This window comes from Sinocyclocheilus rhinocerous, unplaced genomic scaffold (assembly GCF_001515625.1).
Source record: "Sinocyclocheilus rhinocerous isolate Xijiao unplaced genomic scaffold, SAMN03320098_v1.1 scaffold806, whole genome shotgun sequence".
In the NCBI taxonomy this organism is placed as follows: domain Eukaryota; kingdom Metazoa; phylum Chordata; class Actinopteri; order Cypriniformes; family Cyprinidae; genus Sinocyclocheilus; species Sinocyclocheilus rhinocerous.
The window spans coordinates 248705-272575 of NW_015648045.1; the positions used below are offsets into that span (position 1 = coordinate 248705).

A 23871-nucleotide genomic window follows, 5' to 3' on the forward strand; every position below is an offset into this window, starting at 1 on the left:
AAATATCCATATTCAAAACGCAATAATCACTTTAATCTAGCTTGCGCTCACTGTTGTAAACGGAAGCAGTTCTGGGCGGATGACATATGAGGTCGGCTTTGCGCATGCGCCGCTCAGAAGTGACACACACGGAAACGCAGCGGAGAGATCAAAACAAAACAACGGCCACTAATTAGAAGTATAAAACGAGGATTTGTAAAAAAGAATGTCAGAGGATTTCGATATAAGCCAAGAGGAGACTGGTTTTCCTTTGCTAAAGTAAGGAAACTTTGCTTCCTTTGATCCTGTAAACAAACGTATGGCACGCATGCGTAACGCTGAACTCATACGTCATCCGCTTTACAACAGTTTACAACAGTGAGCACAAGCTAGATTAAAGTGATTATTACGTTTTGAATATGGATATTTTTCTTACAAAAACGCATCGATTCGCTACAGAAGGCCTTTGTTCACCCCCCAGAGCCGTGTGAGACATTTTTTTTAATGGATGGGCGCTTTTTATTTAACTTCTTTTGGACTGATGCATGCAACACCCGCTGAGTGGCATTAAACAGCTTGAAAGATCAAAGACTATTTTTTAATACAACTCCGACGGGATTCGTCTGAAAGAAGAAAGTCATATACACCTAGGATGGCTCTGGGGTGAGTAAAACACAGCCTAATTTTCATTTTTGGGTGAACTAACCCTTTAAGTGACCAGGTGTAAATGTAGCCAAAGAAAATGCTCACGCTAAACTATAAAAAGAAACAAGAACAGAAAACAGTGATGAGCATATAATACATAAAATGGTATTTTAAATTACAAAAAAAACAAACAAAAAAAAAACAAACAAAAAAAAAATTTATAAGAATGACTCTTTTATAGCAGTTTTAAATTTTCCTAATTAAAATGGGTATAAAATGATGGATACTGTTAGACAAAAATTAACATTGTTATCATTGGTAGCTTATATTGTCCACCCTAATATTCACAATAAAAATTCGGTGAACGCTCAACGACTTTTCTTTTATTAATTCTGGTCAATATTGATATATCAATGATATTTGACTTATTTTAATTATTGTATTATATTGCATTACCAATAAGTTGCTCTGTTTGGCTGATAAGTGTCAGAAACAGGACATTTATTTTGACAGTGCCAAAACACAGAAGGAGCTCCCATTCTTAGTCTTGTTTAGTTTGGTGTCTTTGTTTAACAGTTCAGTCTACTATAATTGAAAGGCAAATGCTACTAAAAGCTTTTTTACATGCTAATAAATATTTAATGCCATGAACTTGACAGTTAGTGTTTACTTCTTTATTTGTGTTTTTAGCAGCTTCTTTACTTGTGAAAAATAATATAATAGATTTGTATAATTTGTTTATTTTACAGATTTATCACATTCAAATTATTTTCAACTTGATTCATTTTAAATAGATGTCTAATTATAGTTAGCAAATATTATGTAAAACAAATAAATTGCATGCAGCCAAATTGCAAATCTTCGGCAAAATAAAATACAGTAGTCCATGAGAATATTCTGTATGAGAATAGTGTATGCAGAGCTGCAGGTTTTTATTTTTGTGTTCTCTTCATCCCTCATCAGAGAAAATACCATATAGTTAGTGAAGGCTTGTAAGCACATGTGCGTGTGTGTGTGTTTGTGTAGTGCCCATGCTCCACTGGTCAGGTCAGTATTATCGCCTAAAGCTATAACAGTCTTTCTCCCTCTGTCACAAACACAATACATACACTAAAGAATTGACACACTCATTCTGTAAACCTTGCTCCAACTTTCCGTGACCACAATCAAATCTGGAGGAGTCAGACTGCAAAGGTAAGACACATTAAACTACTTGATTAAACTTTAAAATAGATGGTTTTAAAGGATTCCGTGCCTAACAGCGGCTGCTTCAACTACCACATGGTGCATACAGGCAGAGACTGACCTACAAAACACAGACACACTAAAGAATTGACACACTCATTCTGTAAACCTTGCTCCAACTTTCCGTGACCACCATCAAATCTGGAGGAGTCAGACTGCAAAGGTAAGACACATTAAACTACTTGATTAAACTTTAAAATAGATGGTTTTAAAGGATTCCGTGCCTAACAGCGGCTGCTTCAACTACCACATGGTGCATACAGGCAGAGACTGACCTACAAAACACAGACTGCAGGATGAGTGCATCTGAGTTTCAGACGCGGTCCACTCCACCCCCCATCCCTGTTCACTCGGTTAGGGTTCGTTATTTTTACACAGCACTGCTTCCGCAGTGGTACGAATCCAGGAGTAGCCACAAAGGACTACTGCAAAGATGTACACACACACACAGTCTACAATCACAACTACTAGCAGTGAACCCAGGAAGACCCTCTTCTCATTAAAAACACTCTCATAAAAGATCATCATGTGGCATTTTAGGTGTTGCACAAGCAGGTGATGTCTGGCCTGCAGTGAGTCTTGATTTTCTTTGTACTACTCCCAGTTGTTCTCTGCTTTCTCCATCCAATAAAACCAGCATGTGTCAACATCCAACTTCTAAGAACATTGACCCTCACACACAAAATAATTCATTCCTTTAGCTCAATCCTTCTCCTTTACTTCCTCCTCTCGAGCCACATGGGAAACAAAAGTCACATTTAGTTTGTCCCTGCTGTGTCTTTGTTCTGGAGTGGATGTTCTACAGCACACTGTAGTGATGACAGCTGCATGGATACAGTACAACTCAACAATCCATCTCTGGCTGCAATCCACAGCAAGATTTCTTTCACATTATGTCTCTTTTCTTCAGAACATATCCCATTTTAAAAAAAATAAGAACAAGAAACCAAATGATTATCATGACTTTCGTTTCTGTTAACAGTTCCTAGTTGTGCATTCTTCCACTGATGTGGACAGAAAAACACCATAGTGAAATATTTAAACAGTGTTTCCTGCCGTACTATTCAGCAGCACCATAAAACATACAGTGCAACCAGTGTAGGCCAATTCTCAAATGAATGACTCTTAAGGCCCATTCAAACCAAAACTAATGTTCAGTAAGATCAACATTTAAGTCTGTTCAGACCAATACAAACATAACGTGTAATCAATGCAACATTTTATTTTTTTACAGAGAGGTTTTCTAATCTCTTTTCCAATGGACTGGAAAAAAAATAGGGCAACCAAAAAAGATTCACACTTTGTTACATGCCCAAATAAAAATCTGTTTGAAAACATGTAGGCCTAAATACTGTTTGACTTTTTACTGTTTGTCAGAAACGAGAAGTAACCCTTGTGATCCGCTATATTTCAGCTTCTCCATATTCATTACCTACTGTCAGAGAGTGAATTTAGCATTTTCATTCAGCTTGTCTGTAGTCTTGAATTTTTTGCTTTGATTCAAACAGACAAATTGCATGCAAAAATTGAACCACATTTTCGTGCCAAACATTTGTGTTGGTGTAAACAGGAAACAAAAGCATACAGCACAACCAGTGCAGTCTGATTCCGGAATGAATTCCTCAAGAGCCAAATGTATATTAAATTTCTGATTTGTTATATCTGCTCTGTTGACATCTGGAATAACTGCTAAAGGCATTAAATGCAAATGCATTTCTTTTTGAAGATTTCTCCCTCTGAAAGAATCAATAATGGAATTGTTAAGGAATCAGAATTGATAAATTATTCCTTGTGTGTCAGTGTGCATTAGAGATTGAATAAAGTAGAAAAAGGGTGGCATTAAGATATCAGCAGAGTAAGGAAATTTCATACACAACATGTTTTTTTGTTGCATTTCTATGTAAACATGCACTAGATTGATGCCTTTGACTGTTGAGGTCATCTCACAAGAGCACTGTGTTTTTATAATGCACTATCAAGTTCTAAAAAGTGCAACTTTGAAAAACAAGAACTCTTTCTGTGTGAATGGCCACTAAGATCTTAAAAGTGTTAAAAATACAATATTTAAACACTTCTTAAAGCAAAAAAAAAAAATACAGAGCAGTGTCTGAGGCAAAAAGACCATCCGACTTCTATGTGAGTGTATGCGACAGTCTGCTTCCCTTCTACTCTCAGACACTCGTCCCATGAGAAGCTCCAGCCATGCTCTTACCACATCCAGCATGTCACAGTTCCACATGCAACCGGCATTACTTCTGCATGGCTGTAGATGTAGGTCACACACACAACCCCACCCACCCACTTATACCTGACACCAATAGATGGCTCGTGTTGAGGGTGGGGCAGATAGTCACAGTTCAGACCCTCCAGCCATTCCATAATATAGCCTATATTCACCCTACCAACAACAAACACCTGAGCAGAACAATGAAATGGACACCCTTGTGATCACACTGTTCCAGAGGAAGCTGAGAGTAAGTTCTATTTAAACACTACCCAATGACTCAACGTAAAAAGCACTGGCGCCTCCATTACTTCCTCTAGCCACTTCAACCTAAGAGCATCAATAGCTATGTTTCCATCGCCTTGTTTTAATGCGCATTTTGAAGTATCGCATGAGAAACGGGTGATTGAACGCCAAATTTCGAAAAGAAATCCCTTAATTCGCAAAAAAGTTTTTACGCTCACTTGAGGTGGTTTTTGACTTGTGCGAAAAAGGGTTAATGCGAATAATGGGAGATGGAAACGCATTTTGCGAATAAATCCCACATGAGCGTTCAAAAAAGTAATGTGACTTTGCGCTATGGGACAGCATAACCTGACTAGCCAGCGGACCAATTTAGTTGCACAGCATCTGAAATGTTGTCATGGTCATTCTGAAGTGCCCGAGCAAAGTCTGTCGTCAAAGTATTTCTGTATAACTGCCTCCCAGAACGGTCTACCACGACTGCGTTCCCAAACAGCTGACATTCACCTCCGAAAGCAAGACCGCATTTATTGTGTTTCGTCTGCTCACTCAAAGCGCAAGTATTTTATTATATTTGAGAATAATTATATTCAGTGGCTTCTCTTAATTTTCTTAGTGATATTTATTGCCAGTTTATCAGGAAATGACGATTTTGTTCTCTCTGACTCGTTGGATGGAAACAGTGCTTGTTCGCAAATGTTTTATGCGATATTCCAATTTTGCGCATAAGTTAAATTCGCAACTTTGGATGGAAACCAGACTAATGATACGGGGTTATGCGACTTCTGCTTAAGGTGCGCGCAACGTTTACTGCTTCTCTTTGAAGTTTCACCGGCAAAAGCCAGTCATTCCAATAGAAGTCTGTGCAATTGGGAGTTTTAAACTTAAATTGGGAGTGACAAACTTTCCCCACACAGATTATCATGTTGCGCTAACCAACAGGAAGCTGCTTTGTTTGAAATTGACTACTGTGTTCATACATCTACACTCCTTAAAATGGACCTTATTTTGCGCGCTCATGTGACCTACACCTTTAACATTATATAGGATTTGGGGGGGTCAAAAAAAAAAACTTGACCTGTCAACCACAAGGCAATAAACATGTGAAATGGAATCCAGCCTAGATTTCTTTGATACTTTAATGAGTTTATGAGAGACATAGTAATATCCAGTTCACAAACTGGAACCATCCAATTCTCGAGTTCAACTCACTGACTCAAATGATTCACTAAGCGTGAATAAGCGCACACTAGAGGGGAAGACATGAATAATCAATTAAATATTGGTTTGTTAATGACACAAAGCTACTGTACGATTTCAGAACACTTAGAATATAGAGCGAAAAGTCATACAGACTACTTATGATATGTTTATGTTGCTTGTGCATCCTACTTGAAGCTTAAAAGCTTCAATCCACGTTTACGATATTTGCATGGAAAAGAACAAATTATACATGTTGGGGTCAGCCAATGAAATTTTGGTTGAATTTGGCTTTATAGCCACATTGACATTCTTCTCTAATTTACGTACACCAACAAAAGCAATGTTAATCTAAACGGTGCTTCTACAATGAATACTGAAATTGAAAGCAAAAATTATGAATACAGGGCTGAAAACCAGAAACTGAAAAAAAAAGAGAAAAAATTTAGTGATGATACTTGTTCTTCTTTCAAGTGGCATTACAAACACAACATCTACAACACTTAAAATATTGGGTGGTACACTGAATACTTTTAAAATAATGCATATTACTTTAATATTAAATATTAAATTAGGGAGCTGCAGGGCACTGTTCCTGGAATACTGTAAAGAGACAAATTGGTTACAGTAAGTGCACAATCATTATTTCATGTTTTATCTTTATATACTACCAGATGTGTACAGATGTACAGCCTGGGATGTGCAGTACAGATCAAACTTCCCAAACAAATTAACACAGTTGTGTGTCATTTATTTTCTGTCTCTGAACTACAGCCAAAAAAAACTGCAACACTGACTATAACATCCTGCCTTCCAAGTCGCAGGCATCCTTTGAGTGAATAACTGCCCAAATTAAAACCTAGAGTTCTGTAAACAGATGTCTGAAAGTTGCAATAAAAATCAAAACTGCCCTAATACTTCATTAATAAACGTTTCCACTCTTATTACGAATGATTCCTTGCTACACATTCAAGCTATAGGACAACAAGCGCCCCTCTGAGGACATCAGTAACTAATCCATATGTTGGTCCCATCTGGGAATATACCCTGCAGGACTATAACGCTGACTTTGCAGTGCCATCTCACATCTTGTTCGCACAGAGCCAAATGAATGAAAGTCATACCCCATTCGGTAGCTGGCTAACAGAGCAATGTTAACTGAACTGAAGTGAACTGAAGTGAACTAAAGTCTCCAATGTTGCATGGTGAGGAAACGTCAGAGTCATGAAACAAGCAACCATCTAAAAATAAACCTCAAAGGAGTCACAAACATAGTTTTGCTCTGAAAACAAAAATGAAAACCATTCTAGAAATGCAATCGATCAGAATTTGATTTGTTTACCGTCATAATAATAATAAACTAAAATCCCTAAAAATCAACTATATTGTTGAATAAAATGTCTTTCTTGAGGGTCTGCTGACCTCACTGTCAGTACATGCGTATGTCACTGGTAAGCTGAACTAAAAAAAAGTGAATAGGTCTTGGTGCATCATGTGCAGAGCAATGAGAAAGTACTGTGTTATTCATAATCTTTGCCTTCATATGTTTACATTTTGTATAACACGATTTAAAATATCAGCCCTGAATTACCCATTTAAGATGAATTTCAGCCAACAAAAATAGATTGGATAGAATGGAGCATCACTAAACAGTTCCAGGTAAAGCCGCTCATTTAGAAGGAAACATGACACTGCTCTAATGTAAGATCATTATCTAATTGGCAAGAATGTATTTCTTCAGAAGAGTCAGGAATGCCTCCGGAATCTGAGGAATGTGGAAACGGCTAATCAGCTAAGGTGCTGTCTCACCCCACAGACACTAAAGGTTTTACCACAAGCCGCGTCACAGGCATTAGCACTTACCTGATCATTAGCACTGTCCTGAAATAATCCTTCTGCTGAGCTACGTCACTCACACAAACTTGAAAAAACACTTCCAATTTAATCAAGACTGCATCACCATCATATTGCAAAATTCAGAATTTAACACTTTACAAAGAGAACGGTGTTGTTAATATCCCGTGTAACATTTTTTTATTCACTAAGCAGGAACAGAGAGTATGACCCAAAGCTGGGGTTTTCAAACTGGGGGTTAGTATTTTCGGGGTTGTCAAATTAAATATTAAGATTTTATTATTTTACTTATATTTCCTGACAAATGTACCAAAATGTGATATTACAGTTTCATTATGCTGTCTTATAAATCCTGAGCATCACAATAATTTGATTTTGACTTAATTATTTTAACTTTAATTTTTAACAAGAAGGAAAAAAGTCTGTTATTATTTTAAAAGGCTTATACACCTAACATTACTCTAATCAGTCAACTTGATACCAAGTAAATATTCTACAGATAATATAATGTGCAGTAGGGTGAGGACAGTGACAATATAAAAGCCAATTATTTCATTTTGAAAAAAAAATTGTCTCTATAATATGACTTAATTACTGAGTAAATGTGTCTTTCAAGATTAAATTGCATTGCTGTGATTATAATTCAGTAAGGAGGATCCTTGCAAGAGGATTGTCATGCTAAGAGATCAAATATTCAAAAAACCCGGTCCAAAAGGCATGTTTCACAGACAGAGGCAATCTGTCTTTCTTGAGGGTCTGCTGACCTCACCGTCAGTAGACAGTGTGTGGTAATTCATTCAAATCTCTATGAAACTCTACACAGTATCTACAGCAGCTCTACATTACCATATTAGTGACAGGAGAGGGTGGTGGCCTTAACAGATGACCTGCTGTCACCAGTAACACTGACAGTGAGATGCAGTAATGGATCCGAAACAAGAGGAAAAAAGGCGTATGTGTGAATAGTGCAATCCACTTATATTAACTCGAAACTTCCAAAAGAAAACACGAGTGGAAGAAACTGTCACTCTGACATTGTGCATTACCAGAAAAATACATAAAGCAGGCTAACAGAACGGATACAGCACTTAATGAGGGTTTCTACATTTGAGGTTCAAGAATGTAAACACGCACCGTTGCAAACAAGGCTGCAAGCTCTCAGAGTAAGCTGCAAGCACGCAGCATAATGAAACACAAACACAGGCGGACTGCAAAGTGGGAACTAAACATCACATTCCTGTCCAAAACAAACATGCATCCTCTAACCCCCGCTCTAAGTCCACAATAGCAAACAGAGCATCCTCCTGCCTAATAACATATCTACATGAAGCCAAAAAATAGAGCAAAGATAACAGCTATTACCGTCCGGTTGGCATCCGTTAACACTTTCGGTGCTGGACTGCAAGTAGCTCATTTCTGATCTCCGCTGACTTCCCAGTAGGCCGTTCTTCCGGAGAGCACGGTTGCTGGGACTGCTAAGCGGCGTGGACATCCCATCTCGCTTTGAGAAGATACCGCTGAAGAACCGAATGAGTTTACGTTCCTGCCCGCTGGAACGGGAGCCTGTCCCTCTAATGAAACCCTCCTTGTCCATCAAAGATTTATCCGACAGCTTGAGCAGGTCACTGTTGTCCAGCGTTCGATTCTTGCCCTTCATCCTCTCCCTGCGGCCCAGTTCAGTCCCAGAGTCAGTTTTGCTTAGGACCTCACCCACATCCAAGGTGTTTCGCTTCTCAGTGGACTCAGACTTGGCAAAAGCCATGTTTTGCAAAACCACGCCAGCTTGGGCTTGACTGTTCTCTCCATCGAGGCCAATGCAGCCCGAGCTGCTGTGGTGCTTCTCCTTGGAAAGCGCCCGTATGCGGATCAACTCTCCACCCGTCCAGTGGCGAAAGCTGAAACTTCGCCGCAGCAGGCTTGGGTGCCTCTTCACCGGAGGGGTTTCAGGTGCTGGTTTGGGTGACTTCCCATTCCCTTTCGCCAACAAAGAAGAGATGCAGCTCTCTTTGGCCGTCCTGCCACACTTGGGTTCCTCGGAGGTCTCATCTGACCATGTACTGACCGGTTCCTCTGTGCTCCGAGAAGTCTTGAGGATTTTCTTTTGAATGCCTGTGTTTTCTCTATTAGCAGCAGCTGTACTGCAGATTTCTCCACACTCAGCATCACTTTTCAATCTGTCACTTTCAGCTACATCTTCTGACTTTTTGTGCACTAGTGTCCCATTTTCAATGACCTTGCTCTGTCCATTCTCTGGCAGGCTGCACGTTTCATTTAATTCCTTGTCTTTGTGTAAATGCTGCGCCCGCCTTGAGATTTTCAACCTGCCCAGCTCTAGATGTCCAGTACTGAATGTCCTGAAGTTCCTCATGTAGGAGTGTGCAGAAAATTCGTCCGTCTCGTCCTCCACTTCTTTCAGTTCTTCCAGCGGAGAGCTGCGCTGAGCGTCAGCGGCTCCCTCCCGCCGGTACGCGGTCACTTTAGGATTCTCCAGCCGCCTGTGCGCTGAGCCTCCGCCATCCTGCAGAGTTTCTTTTTTCACTAGTGTCAAAGATATCCTGTATACGGTTTTTCTTTGTGGCGTACCCCGCTCCATCCTTTCCGGGTAATTACCATCAAGTACGTACATTCTTCAGAAACCAAATCCAAGAAAATGAATTCAAGTCAAATATGTTCCTAGCGTGATTTCACCCACAGCTGATGATTTCCAGAGCACATAATATTATTAACGACTATAACAATAATAAACAATCTCAGCTCAAAATCGCTGTGGTGCGCAAAATCCAAGCTGATTTTCCTTTGCTGTGCCGGTGCGTTTTTGAGACTGTCATTTGACTATTTGCGCTTTCTAAAAATCCTGAAAGAGCCCCATCAAGTCGCCTAGACGTCCAGTGCAAAGCCCGTCCTCATATTCACACAACATTTGCCTGAAAAAGTAAAGTCCGGCTTCAAATTCCTGTTTCCCGCAGCGAGGCTTGTCTGTCTGGGGGGGGGGATGTTATTGCAACACTGCCCTCCTAAAGCAGAAGTGTGGTCTTCCCTATTGTGCCCTGCATCCCCCGCCGCGCAGCCAGCTTGCTCCTTTGCGCCTTTGTTTCCCGCCGCTGTGAGTTCCTGCTCTCATTCAAATGTACCATGCAAGACCCGAAGCCTCGCTGTATTCAAAACGAGAGTCCCGGAAAACGAGACGGGCAGCCGCAAGAGCTAAGGATCCATTCCCGTCTCTCTCCTCTATCTGCCCCGTGTGCACCGTATACACACAAATCATCCAGTCGGAGCCGAAGAAAAACCCGGAACGGATTCTCCAAGACGCGTTTTAAACCAGTGCTGTTACATGCGACTTGCATCATTTATTCAGATTCTCATACGGGAAATATGCATATAAATCAATGCACGCATTATTCAAGAACTCATCTAACGCCATTATTTTTTATCGTTATTAAATGTTTACTATCGGTGCCTGATAGAAATATCAAACGCAGGTTGTACATGTGAAGGTAAACTCCTGTACGCATAAATAGGTTATTAAGCAATAAACCTACGCTGTGGCACAAAAGTTGTGCTTTACATAAATGTAACTGCAATGCAAGCGTGTGTGTTTGCTTAGGTGTGTCAAGATAAACACTGAGTATTAGTTTGAAGTGAGTCTATTCCGCTGGATGATCCACTCCGGGATATCGCATTATCCAGCGGGCGCGCGGGGGTGGGCTTTCCACGTCTCTGTCCATCAACACCTTTAAACCCACCCGGGCTCACAGACAGGAGAGCGAAGAAACACGCTACAATCCACTAAGTACTTTGTTTGCGCATATGTAATCGTTTAAACTGTGTATATTCACGAATACCGTGAGCTAATCGTTTGCTTTATTGATGCTTTGGCACTTAATTAAGAAAAAGCATCAGTGTGTGTGAAAAGGAGATGGGAATACATGTCACAATCTTTCACTGAATGAGATTCAGGTCAAACATTTACATTAGGTTTATTTAATTTATTAGTAGTTATTGTTAATATTGCGATTATTATTAAAATAGTTCATTGCACTTTTGTATACTAAAAAAAATCTACAGTTCTCTCAGTGCCATAGTATGCAGGGCCGTAAACAGGTTTTTATAAATTCCGAGGTCCCAAAATAAAGACTGGTAGGGGGGTTCGGGGACATGCTCCCCCGAGAAATTTGAGATTTTCCTGACCTACATGTGTGCATTTTAAGATGTTTTAAGGCTCATAAATTGGATAATAATATAGGTTTAAAACCAAGTCAGTGGGCAGTAGTAGCATAAATTATTTTTCAGGATAGATTCTTAAACATGAGAATCAGATTAAATGTTGCAATGAATGATCCACATTACAAACTGGAAATAGAGAAGATATAGTTTGTTTATGTTTATGAATTTCATAAACTCATTATAATTATCCTGGTAGCCTTCAGTAAAATCATGTGTCTAAAATGATTAAACATGAATTTATTTATTTATTTATTATTCACACTAATAGAAATTCATCTTTTCCAATAACTTTAAACTGATTTCTACATTTTATGGGCATTTTTACCTTTATAAAGCCATTTTTTTCTAAAAGTGTCCATTATCTTTTGAGTCAAATTCTTACATTTAATCAGTGAATTAGAATAATAAGACATTTGGGCTTTTACCAAGCAAATGAAATCAACACAGAATCTGTTTAATGCAAGACATGAATGCATTTAACCTGCAATTACACATGCATAAATACTGTTTTGATATATTAAACATAAAACGTTGAATACTGATATTCAAAGTGATTTAAAACATGAAAAAAATTGAAAAAATAGTCGAAATGTGAAATTAAAACCGCCAGTAGGTGGCAGCAAGTCACTGTTAATTGCGAGTCATTGCGATTGAACAGAATCATTTAAACGGTTGATTCATTCAATCAATATAGCCTAACATTTGTAATCATGGTAATTTTTGGAGAAAAACAGCACTCTTCTGGTGAAATTGATTAAGTGGTATAAAATAAATACATTTTCTGCTCCCATGTCTTAATTTGTGATCATTCTAAATGAATTTTAACAGAATCAAGCAGTGAAAGAACGCACTCTGATGAGCGCACGCACTAGCCTAGCTCAGACTTCACGTAACGTACGTGTGCACTCTGTACTGGTGTTCTGAATGGTTTTTGCAAAATACTTGATAACGTCAAATCGCACATCGTTAAAACAACAATTACGATATTATCGCAGACAATATATAACGCACAACCCTGCTGAGGCATCTCAGATGAGAAGATCTGTTATCTTGGCTTTTTATCCTTGCAGCACCAAAGCAGAATATGTAATTATTTTACAACTTCTGTTATTGGAAAAATACCGAGATCCGGACCTCGAAGACCTTAATGGTGGGTACGGCCCTGATAGTATGTGACAGTATTTAACAGCCTAGTATGGACTAATTTCATAAGCAGTCAGAACACACTTGGGGTCGAGCACAGCACTTTCATCTCACCCCTTCTCTCTGTAAAGAGGGAGGTCTGGGTGTTGAAGATTACCCCTCTTATCTTGCCGCTCAAATCCCTTTGTCTTCCTTTCGCCTTCAACTACAGCCTGACATTTGTGGGATCGTTACAAAGATTTGGGCGGATTAGAAAAGGCTCATTAGGATCCGTTCTGTACAGCTTTTCTCAGCATCACCTGTCCCCAGCCCTCCCCCTAACTCACCAGTGGAGCCCCACCTGCCCCTGTGAAGCTCCCATCTACTCCAGCAAGCTTCATCTACTGCTCTCCAATCCAAAGACCTCAGTTCACTTACCTCAATAATTCAAGATACAGATACATGTTGGGAAACCTGTTTTGTGAAACCATAAAAGAGTTATTAACATTATGCCCATGATTAGAATAGTTTCGATTTCAATTTCAAAGAAATTATTTGGCATGACTGTTTTACATACGATATTCCCAAAGAATCAAAACAAATCACAAAATGTACTTGCGGCTTTTGTGGATCTCTTGCACACATAGCATTTTTGAGTTTTAAAAAATGTGCCAAGTTCTTAGAAAGTTCTTTGTATTAATTGTTGGTTTTAAATAGTTTTTAAAAACTTTCATACCATTTTCAATTTAATGACAAAAAAATGCCCTGAGGTGTATCTATAAAGCAAAAAGTAATAACATTTATAAAAAATAAAAAATAAACTAAATGGGTCCTTTCTATGAAATTCATTTTGTTCCTCTGCTTTTTTCCCATGCATGTTTGTTTTCCCACTTTACCCATATGATTTTAAATTTAGTGGACAAAAGTTTTTCAAATATTAAGTAGTGACACTTAAATAATATTTAAGTAGTGAAAAAGTTGTTAAAAATCCAAAAAACAACAAAAAAGGGTTGCCAGAAATATGCCAAAATACTTGTCTTTTCAAAAATGTTGTTCATGTAATTATAGACATTTTTTCTTTATTAAGATATCACGGTTGTATCATGCTGATATATTTACTTCATGAGCCCCCAAAAATAACAAAATTAGTTTTAAAACCGAAATTGAAACTTGATTATAATAGAAGATATGTATGTAAATCATTCTATGTATGAATTCCACAGGACTAAAAAAATAATAATAATTGATTTACGTCATAGATTCAAACACCAAATGTGTTGCAGTTTCTTCAATTCCACTCTGATTGTAGGGCTTCAAACCTCTACACCAGCGACACTATAGAAAATCAGTTTAGGCAAATTATACACCTCTGTACACAACGTTGTCCAACTTGAAACGTGCCTCGTCCTTTCATCACAGCCACAGGACTGTCATAAAGAGACGCAAGCTTAGAAGCCTAGGTATGCACTACACGCTCTTGATGCACCACATCGCCCTTCACATGTTCTATCATCAATGTGACTGCATGACTTCATATCTCCTGAATACTTTAACACAAAGAATGGAATATAAAGCAGGCACACCCCTCGTTACATATGACATATAAAACAGAGAGCCTACACAGAGGTAATGGCGAGAGCATCAAGCATGTTTCTATGTTCCATATCACATTCATCTTTCTGCATATTTTTGCATGTAGCTGAATAAAAATGACGTTGGAGTACAGTTATTTTGAGCGGCATGTGGCACCGCAAAGCCTGACTGATTGCAGAAAAATTCTCCAGTGTAAGATTTCCCACTGCATGCCATGAAATGAAAGCAGAGTCGCGATTGCACTAGTTACAAACACTGAGATTTTGCCTAATGTGTCTTCAAAACATACAATTGTTCTCCCAAACTTTTGGAGAAAAGCCTCACGCCATGCATAATTCAACGGCAACAGTAATAATAAACTAAAGACATTTTATACAAATTAAAAGATGTGGAAATCTGTTTCTTATCTGAATTCACAAACTGTACCATTCAAAAAATATCACACTTGGAGCTCATGCTCACAAATTTAGAGCACTAGAAAAAAGAGCTGTATATCTATTTCAAAGTGAATATTGTCTAGAGTATTCTGGACATGTCTTTGCTTCGTCCTTATTTATTCATGGCCAAGAAAGACACAGGAATCTGATAATTGCAGGCCAGAGCGTGAAAGCTGCTTTAATGAAATAATGTTTCAAGAGCCCTGGCCTGAAGAGAATGTACCGTGTGACGAACCACCTGTCTTCTCAGCAGGCCAAAAGAGCCCACACTGATTTAGTGTGCTTTGTTGTAAGTGCCTTGGACTACCAATATACTACAAAAATAATTCTCACACATTTTAACATAAACCAAACCAGAATTATTTGCATAGCAAAAACCATGAAGAGACTTAAATATGTGAGATTTCAATTTAGGATGCATGTTAAAACGTATAAATGTTACCAATACGATAATCCAATAATTATTTTCATGTTCTGGTCAATAACCAATACATGGTAAATATTAAAAACCAACACTATTTTAATAAATAAAATAATATTAAAAACACAAAATTTAGGCATCACGACATTACAATAAAAGATGCATGAAAAATGAAAATGTATTATGATTATTTGCTAAAGAATACAAATGTTATATTAAGTGAGTGTTGTTTTTAGATTACCGTATAGTAAACATTAGATGATGGCAAAGATATTTCCATTCAAATGTCTGGAGTCGATTTTATCCAGTAAAATCAGAAATATTGCGAAATTTTATTACAATTTAAAATAACTGCTTTCTATTGTAATATATTTTAAAATGCTATTTATTTCTGTGACGACAAAGCTGAATATTCAGCATCCATTACTCCAGTCTTCAGTGTCACATAATCCTATAGAAATCATTCTATAGTGATTTGATGCACAAGAAACATTTTGAATTTCTAACTTCTAATAGCACTGATTAACATTAAAGGGGTCATATGATGCGATTTCAAGTTTTCCTTTCTCTTTGGAGTGTTACAAGCTGATTGTGCATAGATAAGATCCCTGAAGTTGCAAAGACTAAAATCTCAAAACCAAAGAGATATTCTTTATCAAAGTTAAGACTCTGCCACACCCAAAAGTTAAAAAATTATTCTGACTGCTAAACTTATGAACGGTATAATCTAAATATAAAAATAGGTGAAATTATTACATATTTAAACATACAATATCAGCCTATATAAGTTAAAATAAAAAAATCTAAAACCTGCTGATAACCCTAAAATCACCCCTAATTTAAACTACAAATTAATCATTAAGAAGTATAGGAGTATACAGTCAAAAAGGCAAATAGTTATTAACATTTTTGTATATTTTGACACTGCAGAAGCAGTTTAACAAGAAGCCCATAAAACAAAGTACAATCAATAAAACACCACAGCAGAATTGAAAACAATTCACTGTTATGACACTTCAGGACTACAGTATGACAGACACCCAGTGCCAACTTAACCTACTCAAGGAAGGCTCAGGCCTGAGAGAAGAGAGGATCTCTCAGCAAGGTGGGTGGACAGACAGAGAGAAAATAAAGAGAAACAGAGAGAAGGAGCAGTGAGGGATGTACAGTAGAAACATGCTGACTTTAGCAGGTGTTCTCTGGCCCATTTGCTGCACTTGGAAGGGTTGGCAAGACTCACGGGGAGAGACTTTCATCTGAGATAAAAGGTTCAGGGGGGGAAAAAAAACCCTGTTTAATGCTGCGGTCCAGTGGCAGGGTGTCGACAGGCCCCGTGATTGGCGGGTTTCATCACTCCTGCACCATGTAAGATCCCTGATATGAACCACAGACCTTCACAGGTGCAGCCTGCACAGAATCTCTGATCCGCATTATTAGCTAAAGCTTTGAGGGATAAACCACCACAGCTCTCAATGGGAATGAGTGAGAGAACAAGGATGTTTTACCTGATATAAAAAATCCAGTCAGCAGGTTGAAAGAAAGACAGTGAGACATCACTCATTACTGCTCTCATACAAACCACTAACACAAAGCTCCTCTATTGTTACACAAGTGAATTCTGGTTAAGAACAAAACCTGAGTGACAGATTTACCTTTGGAACAGAGGAAGGCCTACTATTTAAACAGAAACTCTAAAAAGTAATGATGATCAGGCACTTTTTCCTGTTCAACGCTGGCGCGCTGTATATCATTTCATATTAAATCGCAATTATATATAAAAGGTTGTGAGAAAATATGGTGCGTGTCAGATCCGTGTCACGTTTAGCAGCAGCAGGTCTTAAAGAAATAGCAGCCAAAAAACCTAATAACCCAGCTACTGTGATGTCTGTTAATCAAAGAACAAAAGAAAAAATCAATAACTTTTGTAGCTTTAAGGATTCTTCTATATTTAATTTAGAATTTAGTGTTTGATAACTTTATTAAATTTCTGTATATTTCCTACTTGCTGAAGGGCACATGTAGCTAAATATGACATTTATTATAATGAGTTTATGTGAAGATTGTTTTAAGTTAAATTAAATTAGAAGTTGCTATTTTTTAAAGTCTAATAAATGTTAAAATTGATAGCTCTCATTTATACAGTAATGTTGAATAGTCATAATCAATGGTTAAATATTAGGGGGGAAAATCTATTTCATATGGCGCTTTTCCACTGCATGGTACGGCACGGTACGGCTCGGTACGGTTCACTTTTGGGGGGTTTCCACTGGGTACAGTACCTGGTACTTTTTTTAGTACCACCTCGGTTGAGGTTCCAAGTGAACCGTACCATTAGTACCGTACTGAGCCGTGCCAAGCCGAGTCGTACCACGCAGTGGAAAAGCGCCAATAGAGACATCAGTATTGGTATCAGTGATACTCGCCTTCAGTCATAAATAAGATGCACTAAGCAAATATTACAAATATACTGTCTTCATGTTGTTTATACATTCATTTGAAGATTGCAGATGTTAAATTATTGCAATATAAAAGTATATTTAAAAACTTTAACGGCAGGTGAGATTAATCGCGGTTATTTTCAGAAAAAAAGTGTGATTAACTTAATTTTTTTTAATCGATTGACAGCACTAAATTATACATAATATGAATAGTATTAAAGGGGTCCTATTATGCTCTTTTACAAAGTATTGATTTTGTTTTGGGGGTGTACTAGAACAGGCTCTCATACTAGGTTGTTCGAAAACAAACACATTATTTTTCACATATTTTACATTATTACAACACCTCTCTCCCCAGTCTGGCATGAACGACTCGAACAGTTCCTGTATCAAATGAAGGCCCGCCTTCTGAAATACGAAATGTGCTGTGATTGGTTAGCTGGGCCAGTGTGTGTTGTGATTGGCAGCACTCGGCACCTGGTCGGGAAATGTCATGCCCCTTACCATAGACGCCTGCGAGCTTCAGTGTAAATATTGTATCACAATCAAATCAATTTGAGTGTGATTTAAACCCGGATGATTGTAACCACTAAGTTCGTCTGCCTTGGGAAAGCTAGCACATCTCCGACATAGTGATAACACTTGTTGCCTTCTCTAGTGCAGCTCAACTAGGTCTCGTCCCATTCGTCGATATTTGTGATATCACAAATCCCGGAAAATATGCGTTGTAGTCCAAACGAGTCGTTCGTTGTAGTTTTTGAAAAGTGATTTCTGTTAAATAAAATATCTCCTTTTGAAGTGAACTTTGAGCTTTGTAACTTTGCAGATCTTTTTTATGCTCAAACAGCAACATTACAGACTAACTAAAGTTGAAAAAGTGAAAAAGCATAATAGGACCCCTTTAAATAATGTAAAGGTAAATAAAATAGTTATTTTTGCATAAATAAGTATTATGTTTTTGCATAAGTAGTATATAAAAATATAATATTAAATACAAATAAAAAGTCCAAATGGGAACATATTATAAATAATACTATATAAATTAAATTAATCAAATAAAATATTATACAATAAAATATATAATATTAAAAATAAATGTATAAAAAGGTAATTGCATTAACAAATTACCTGGTTACAGAATCTAAATTCTGTAATTCTACAGAATCCAAAAACAAAACAAAAAAAATCAATACCAATTTTCTTTTCTTTTTTAAGGTAAGTCAACTGCCAACTGAAATCCTTGTAGGTTTACACCACCTGCTGGCACAGTGAGGAAGCCTTGGACAAAACTCTGCATGTAATATGTGTCATAACCTGATTACACTAGTATTTTTTATTCTATAAAAATCAGAAAGAAAGTACCCAGCGTTCACTGGCTGTGGCTTAGAAACAATGTGTATTTGCTATGGAAAAACAATCAAAATTTGTCCGTGTAGCTGTATATTTTTGCAGAAAGAGCTAATAAAGAGGTAATTCCATACAAAAAAAGACCTCCACTGCCCCACTTTCAGACTGAGTTCAGAAGACAACTAGTCTTATACTGAACTTTAAGCTAACCGAATCCACGTCCGTGAAAAAACTTTGTGTGTGGAAACGACACATCAAGCAGCCTGTCTGTCATATGACAGTCACATGGGCCACTTTTCCTGAGGGCAGATTTTACTTCCAGGCCTTTCATCAACCTTGACACTACTGCTCAGAAACTTAAACAAAATGGCGTGGAGAGATTCTATGTTAGCGCTTTTGCAGGTCACTGTTAAAATGGAGATCAGAAAACTAGCAAAGCCAAAATGGAATTGACACTGCAGTGGAATATAAAAGACACTCTCATGCTCTTTCTACGTTCAAAAACACACCCTCGGTTGCAGCTTCCCTCCTACGCCTCGACACACACTTTCACACACTCTCCGCATTGCATTAAATATGAATCGCAGCCCTGCAACACAGGAGAAATGCTTGGCTTTTCTGTGTCAGCTCGTGTAAAACCGTAAAAAAAAAAAAACTTTAAATGGTGCTTGTTTAGACATTAAAAGACAGTTATGAAGGCACCAACAGAGCTGCGATGGAGCTGATGTGGGGATGCTGGGATAGAGGGGTTTGAACACTGAATAAGGTGCATTTGAGCAGCTCTCCCTCTCTCTTTGATGAGAAGAGAGATTGAAAGCGAAGCACCACGCTGCTTTTCATCCCCCCGTGAGGCGGTGGAAAATGGGTCAGTCAGCAGAGAGTAACAGACCCCTGCTGGAACACACACACACAGGCATATGGGCACAAATGTAGATACATACACAATTCACACAAAAGCGCAAACTTAAAAAAATAAAGGGACTATGGTTCATGCAAAGCCTAGTTAAGCAATAAATAGTCAAAGAACAGATGTTAACATGATACTAAACTAAAGGAAATGCAGATAATACTATATGCTGTGGAAGTATTAGATAAGGCTAAACATGACAGATAATATTAAAACAGGGAAATCAGATAACCCTGAGCAAAGGAAAAGCAGGTGGTAACATACATAAAGAAACAGCATAACGCTAAACATATAGGAACATATGAACATCAGATAATATCACAAGAACAGCAGATATAACTAACATTTCCACAATGTTGCATATAAATTTGCTTAAAAATATGGACATAGGGAGATAGGACATAGATTCATTAGATAAAATCCTCAAGGAAATAACATTTAATGACATATTTGAGCATTTTAGTCTAACATTGTGTCATTACGGTCATTACACAACAAAATTTCATCAATAAGAAATGTATCTGTCCACACTGAACATGCTGTGTAGATCAATCAAAAATCACAACCAATAAGAAAAGTGTGTTATTTTAGTATTTAATTTTTTATGAATTATTTACATTATTATTAATTTGAAAGTTTTTCATCATTTTATTTCTGCTTTCAACTAATGAAGACATTTTTAATCATTAAAAACAGCAGTGCTCTGTTTGCACATTCTCTCACATTTGAAATTCATATTTCTGTAATACTTCATCTGACAGCAATTTTTGTTAACTTACATAAACTCAATCTCTCTGCATTGAAATCTAATGAACAAAATGAAGGGTTGTTTATTACGTTTGATTACAAAAACTCTGAATAACAGCGTTTATAGTTGCTTATGATGCTAGACAAGAAAACATACTGACTTCATTTTTCATCTTGGTTTTTATTTACAGAGCACTTTATATAATAGACAGTGTTTTAAAGCAGCTTCACCCTATTAAACAGGGAAGTAAAATTTTTAGTATTTTAATTTATATTAGGGTTTGAACTGATTATTTTGACAAAAAATAATATTAAATTATTAATTATAAAAATATAAACATATTACTTATAATTTATTGAAATAAATGATTTATTTATTAATTATTCTTCAAAATACTTTATAAATTATAATTATTAAATTATATTTTTACATTCTCTTAAGTCACCCTGTGGACCCCTGGAAAACTGCTGAGGCTCTCTAGACTGCTTTACTTGATTTAAAAAAAATAAAAAATAAAATAAAATCTCTCTTACCTTTGAGGATCACAACAAGGAAATCAATGTGACATAAAAGAGAAAGAAAAACATTCATTAGTGACAGTCTGTGATTTCTATACTACATTATACTGTGAACAAAACATTAACAAAGCAACTTTTAAGACACCACTTTCTTGCTAGGCAAGGTTAAAGGTCAAACTAGGGCTTAATATAGTGATCAAATGTGTTTGGCACTGCTGAGGCTCTCTAGACTGCTTTACTTGATTTAAAAAAATAAAAAAATAAATAAAATCTCTCTTACCTTTGAGGATCACAACAAGGAAATCAATGTGACATAAAAGAGAAAGAAAAACATTCATTAGTGACAGTCTGTGATTTCTATACTACATTATACTGTGAACAAAACATTAACAAAGCAACTTTTAAGACACCACTTTCTTGCTAGGCAAGGTTAAAGGTCAAACTAGGGCTTAATATAGTGATCAAATGTGTTTGGCCCCGTTTATAGCAGCTTTAAGGTCATCTCAAGGGCTTCAGACTGGTATTTGTGTCATGTTGTTACATACGAGCGTTAATTATTCATGAGCCATGTCGTTTTAGTGCTGCATTTAGCACCCACATTACATATTCATGAGCAGGTGGAGCGAGGGCTGGAGTTCAGAGGCCAAGTTTACAAATCCACACACTCGCACACTTCTGCCTGAGAGCAAGAGTGCATATTACAGCACATGATCTGATCCTGCTCTGCTTATCCAGCAAGTGGAATCAGTGTAAATCTACTATATGGCACATTCCAAATGCGTCTGTAACCTTATCAGAACTGCACAGCCGCAATGCCAACCAAAGTGGGGCAGGAACAGTATGCCATTTCCTATCAGACTGGCAGTACAAGCAGCAGCTGAGCCAAGACCCCCTGGGCATCCCTGCAGTGCTCCTGCCTTCATCCAGCCTTAATCACCCTTCACAGATCACACCATATGCTCATTCTCTCTCTCAAGCTGCCTTCCAACAACAACCTGCCTATAAAAAACATCCTGAACTCACTCACGGTTCACATTCAACCTCAGCTGTACACTGCCATAGTACTGACTCAGCCAGGCCCGGATTGGCTAATCGGGAGCACCGGGAAAATTCCCGGTGGGTCGGTCTGTTTTTGGCCGCGAGGGCCGGTACTGTCATGCCACTGCTATGGGGTTGAAATATGGATGCCCCTATTTAAGGCATCAAAGAAGCGTCCCGTATGAATGTTATAACACAGTTTGTCCCGTATTCGCAGGCATACGCCATTAATGGTGGTCACCAGACCATATGAATAACAAATTCTCAATTGATAATTAATCATTAAGTAGAAATCCAAGCACCAGAAGCAGCCCACACTCAGCCCACAAGTTTTCTTTAATTGAAAAAAATGCATTTTCATTCATTCATAGGCTATATGGTTGCAATAACAGCCATTTTAGTTCAAAACATTTTAAGTGCATAGACGTTTCATAGACGTTCAGTTGTTATGCTTTCATATTTCTTTCCATTTGTATGTATGTAATTTCACAGTATTTTCACCTCCTAAATTACTACACTACTTGTGCAGTCACGATTTTATAATGGTACAATTTACTCAGGCCGATGACTTTTTTTTTTTTGTATGACATTAAAATTATTTTTATAATATAGGTTAAGCAAAACAAATGTGATTATTTCTGAGAACTTTTTAATTGCAGGCAGACATTATGGTACAGTAGGCCTACAAATATTTTGTTGGAGATATGCGAGCAAAAAATAATAGATTAAAAAATGTATAATAGAAAGCGCAAAGGCGGCGAGTAAAATAATAAAACAAAACAAAGCTGTAGAAAAATATAATGAATTACAAGTCTGTAGAGAACAGTGCGCTATTGCAGACTTATATACTGAAGTTTTAATTACATTATTGTAATAGCTATAGTCAGTCGTGAACTAAAGTGGGCCGCTCTAAGTATGAAAGGCACGAAACTCCAGGGCTGAAAATGGCTCCCACTCCGGCCCTGGACTCAGCTCTCAGGGTCTAGAAATAGCATCTTGTGCAAGTTTACATATATAAAGAAGATATGGTATAAGGATGGCAATCGGCTTAATAACTAAAGGGCTGCACAATTAATTAAAATAAAATGGAAATTGCAATATGACTTTGTGCAATTATTAAGGGCTGATTACACAAAAAATCTATGTAATAAACATTTTAATTTGAAAAAAAGGCCCGTTCACACTAAGAATGATCTCTATAAAGATAACGATATTGGCGTCCACACCTGCGGACAATATTGTCTGTTTATTCTAAGCGCATGCTCGTCTCGCCGATTTAAATTCTCAAGCTCGTTATAGCAGGATGGATTCTGATTGGGTGTCAATGTTGGTATCGTTCATCAGCTGGAAAAAAATCGTTCTGAAAGTGATTCCAACGATATCGTTTCTCTGTGCCTTTATCGTTATAGCTGTGGTGTGGACTCTGCAATTCTTCAATATTGAGAACGATTTTTAGAACTATATCTGTATCGTTATCGTCCTTGGTGTGAACAGGCCTTAAATGGCTGTTAATGCAGTTGTTTAGACCAAAACTACGACTTTGTGGTGCTCAAACAAACTCTTTTGCTAAGCAACAGTGATATATGAAATAACTATATATTTATTCTAGTATTTTAGTTTTAGGCATATAATTCAATATAAGGTTAAACTCTTTATTATTATATTGCAATTCAAATGCATAATATAAA

General features: G+C 37.4%; 1 protein-coding gene across 2 annotated transcripts in view; it reads right to left on the reverse strand.

The window, feature by feature from the left end:
* The window catches only part of agap1 (ArfGAP with GTPase domain, ankyrin repeat and PH domain 1), a 137935-nt gene extending 127798 nt beyond the window's left edge, over positions 1 to 10137 (reverse strand). For both annotated transcript variants that reach the window (XM_016514080.1, XM_016514079.1), the window contains exon 1: positions 8753 to 10137. In XM_016514080.1, the coding sequence (XP_016369566.1) occupies positions 8753 to 10016 (1264 nt within the window). In that variant the 5' untranslated portion in view covers positions 10017 to 10137. The remainder of the gene's footprint in view (positions 1 to 8752) is intronic.
* Positions 10138 to 23871: the final 13734 nt, after the last annotated feature.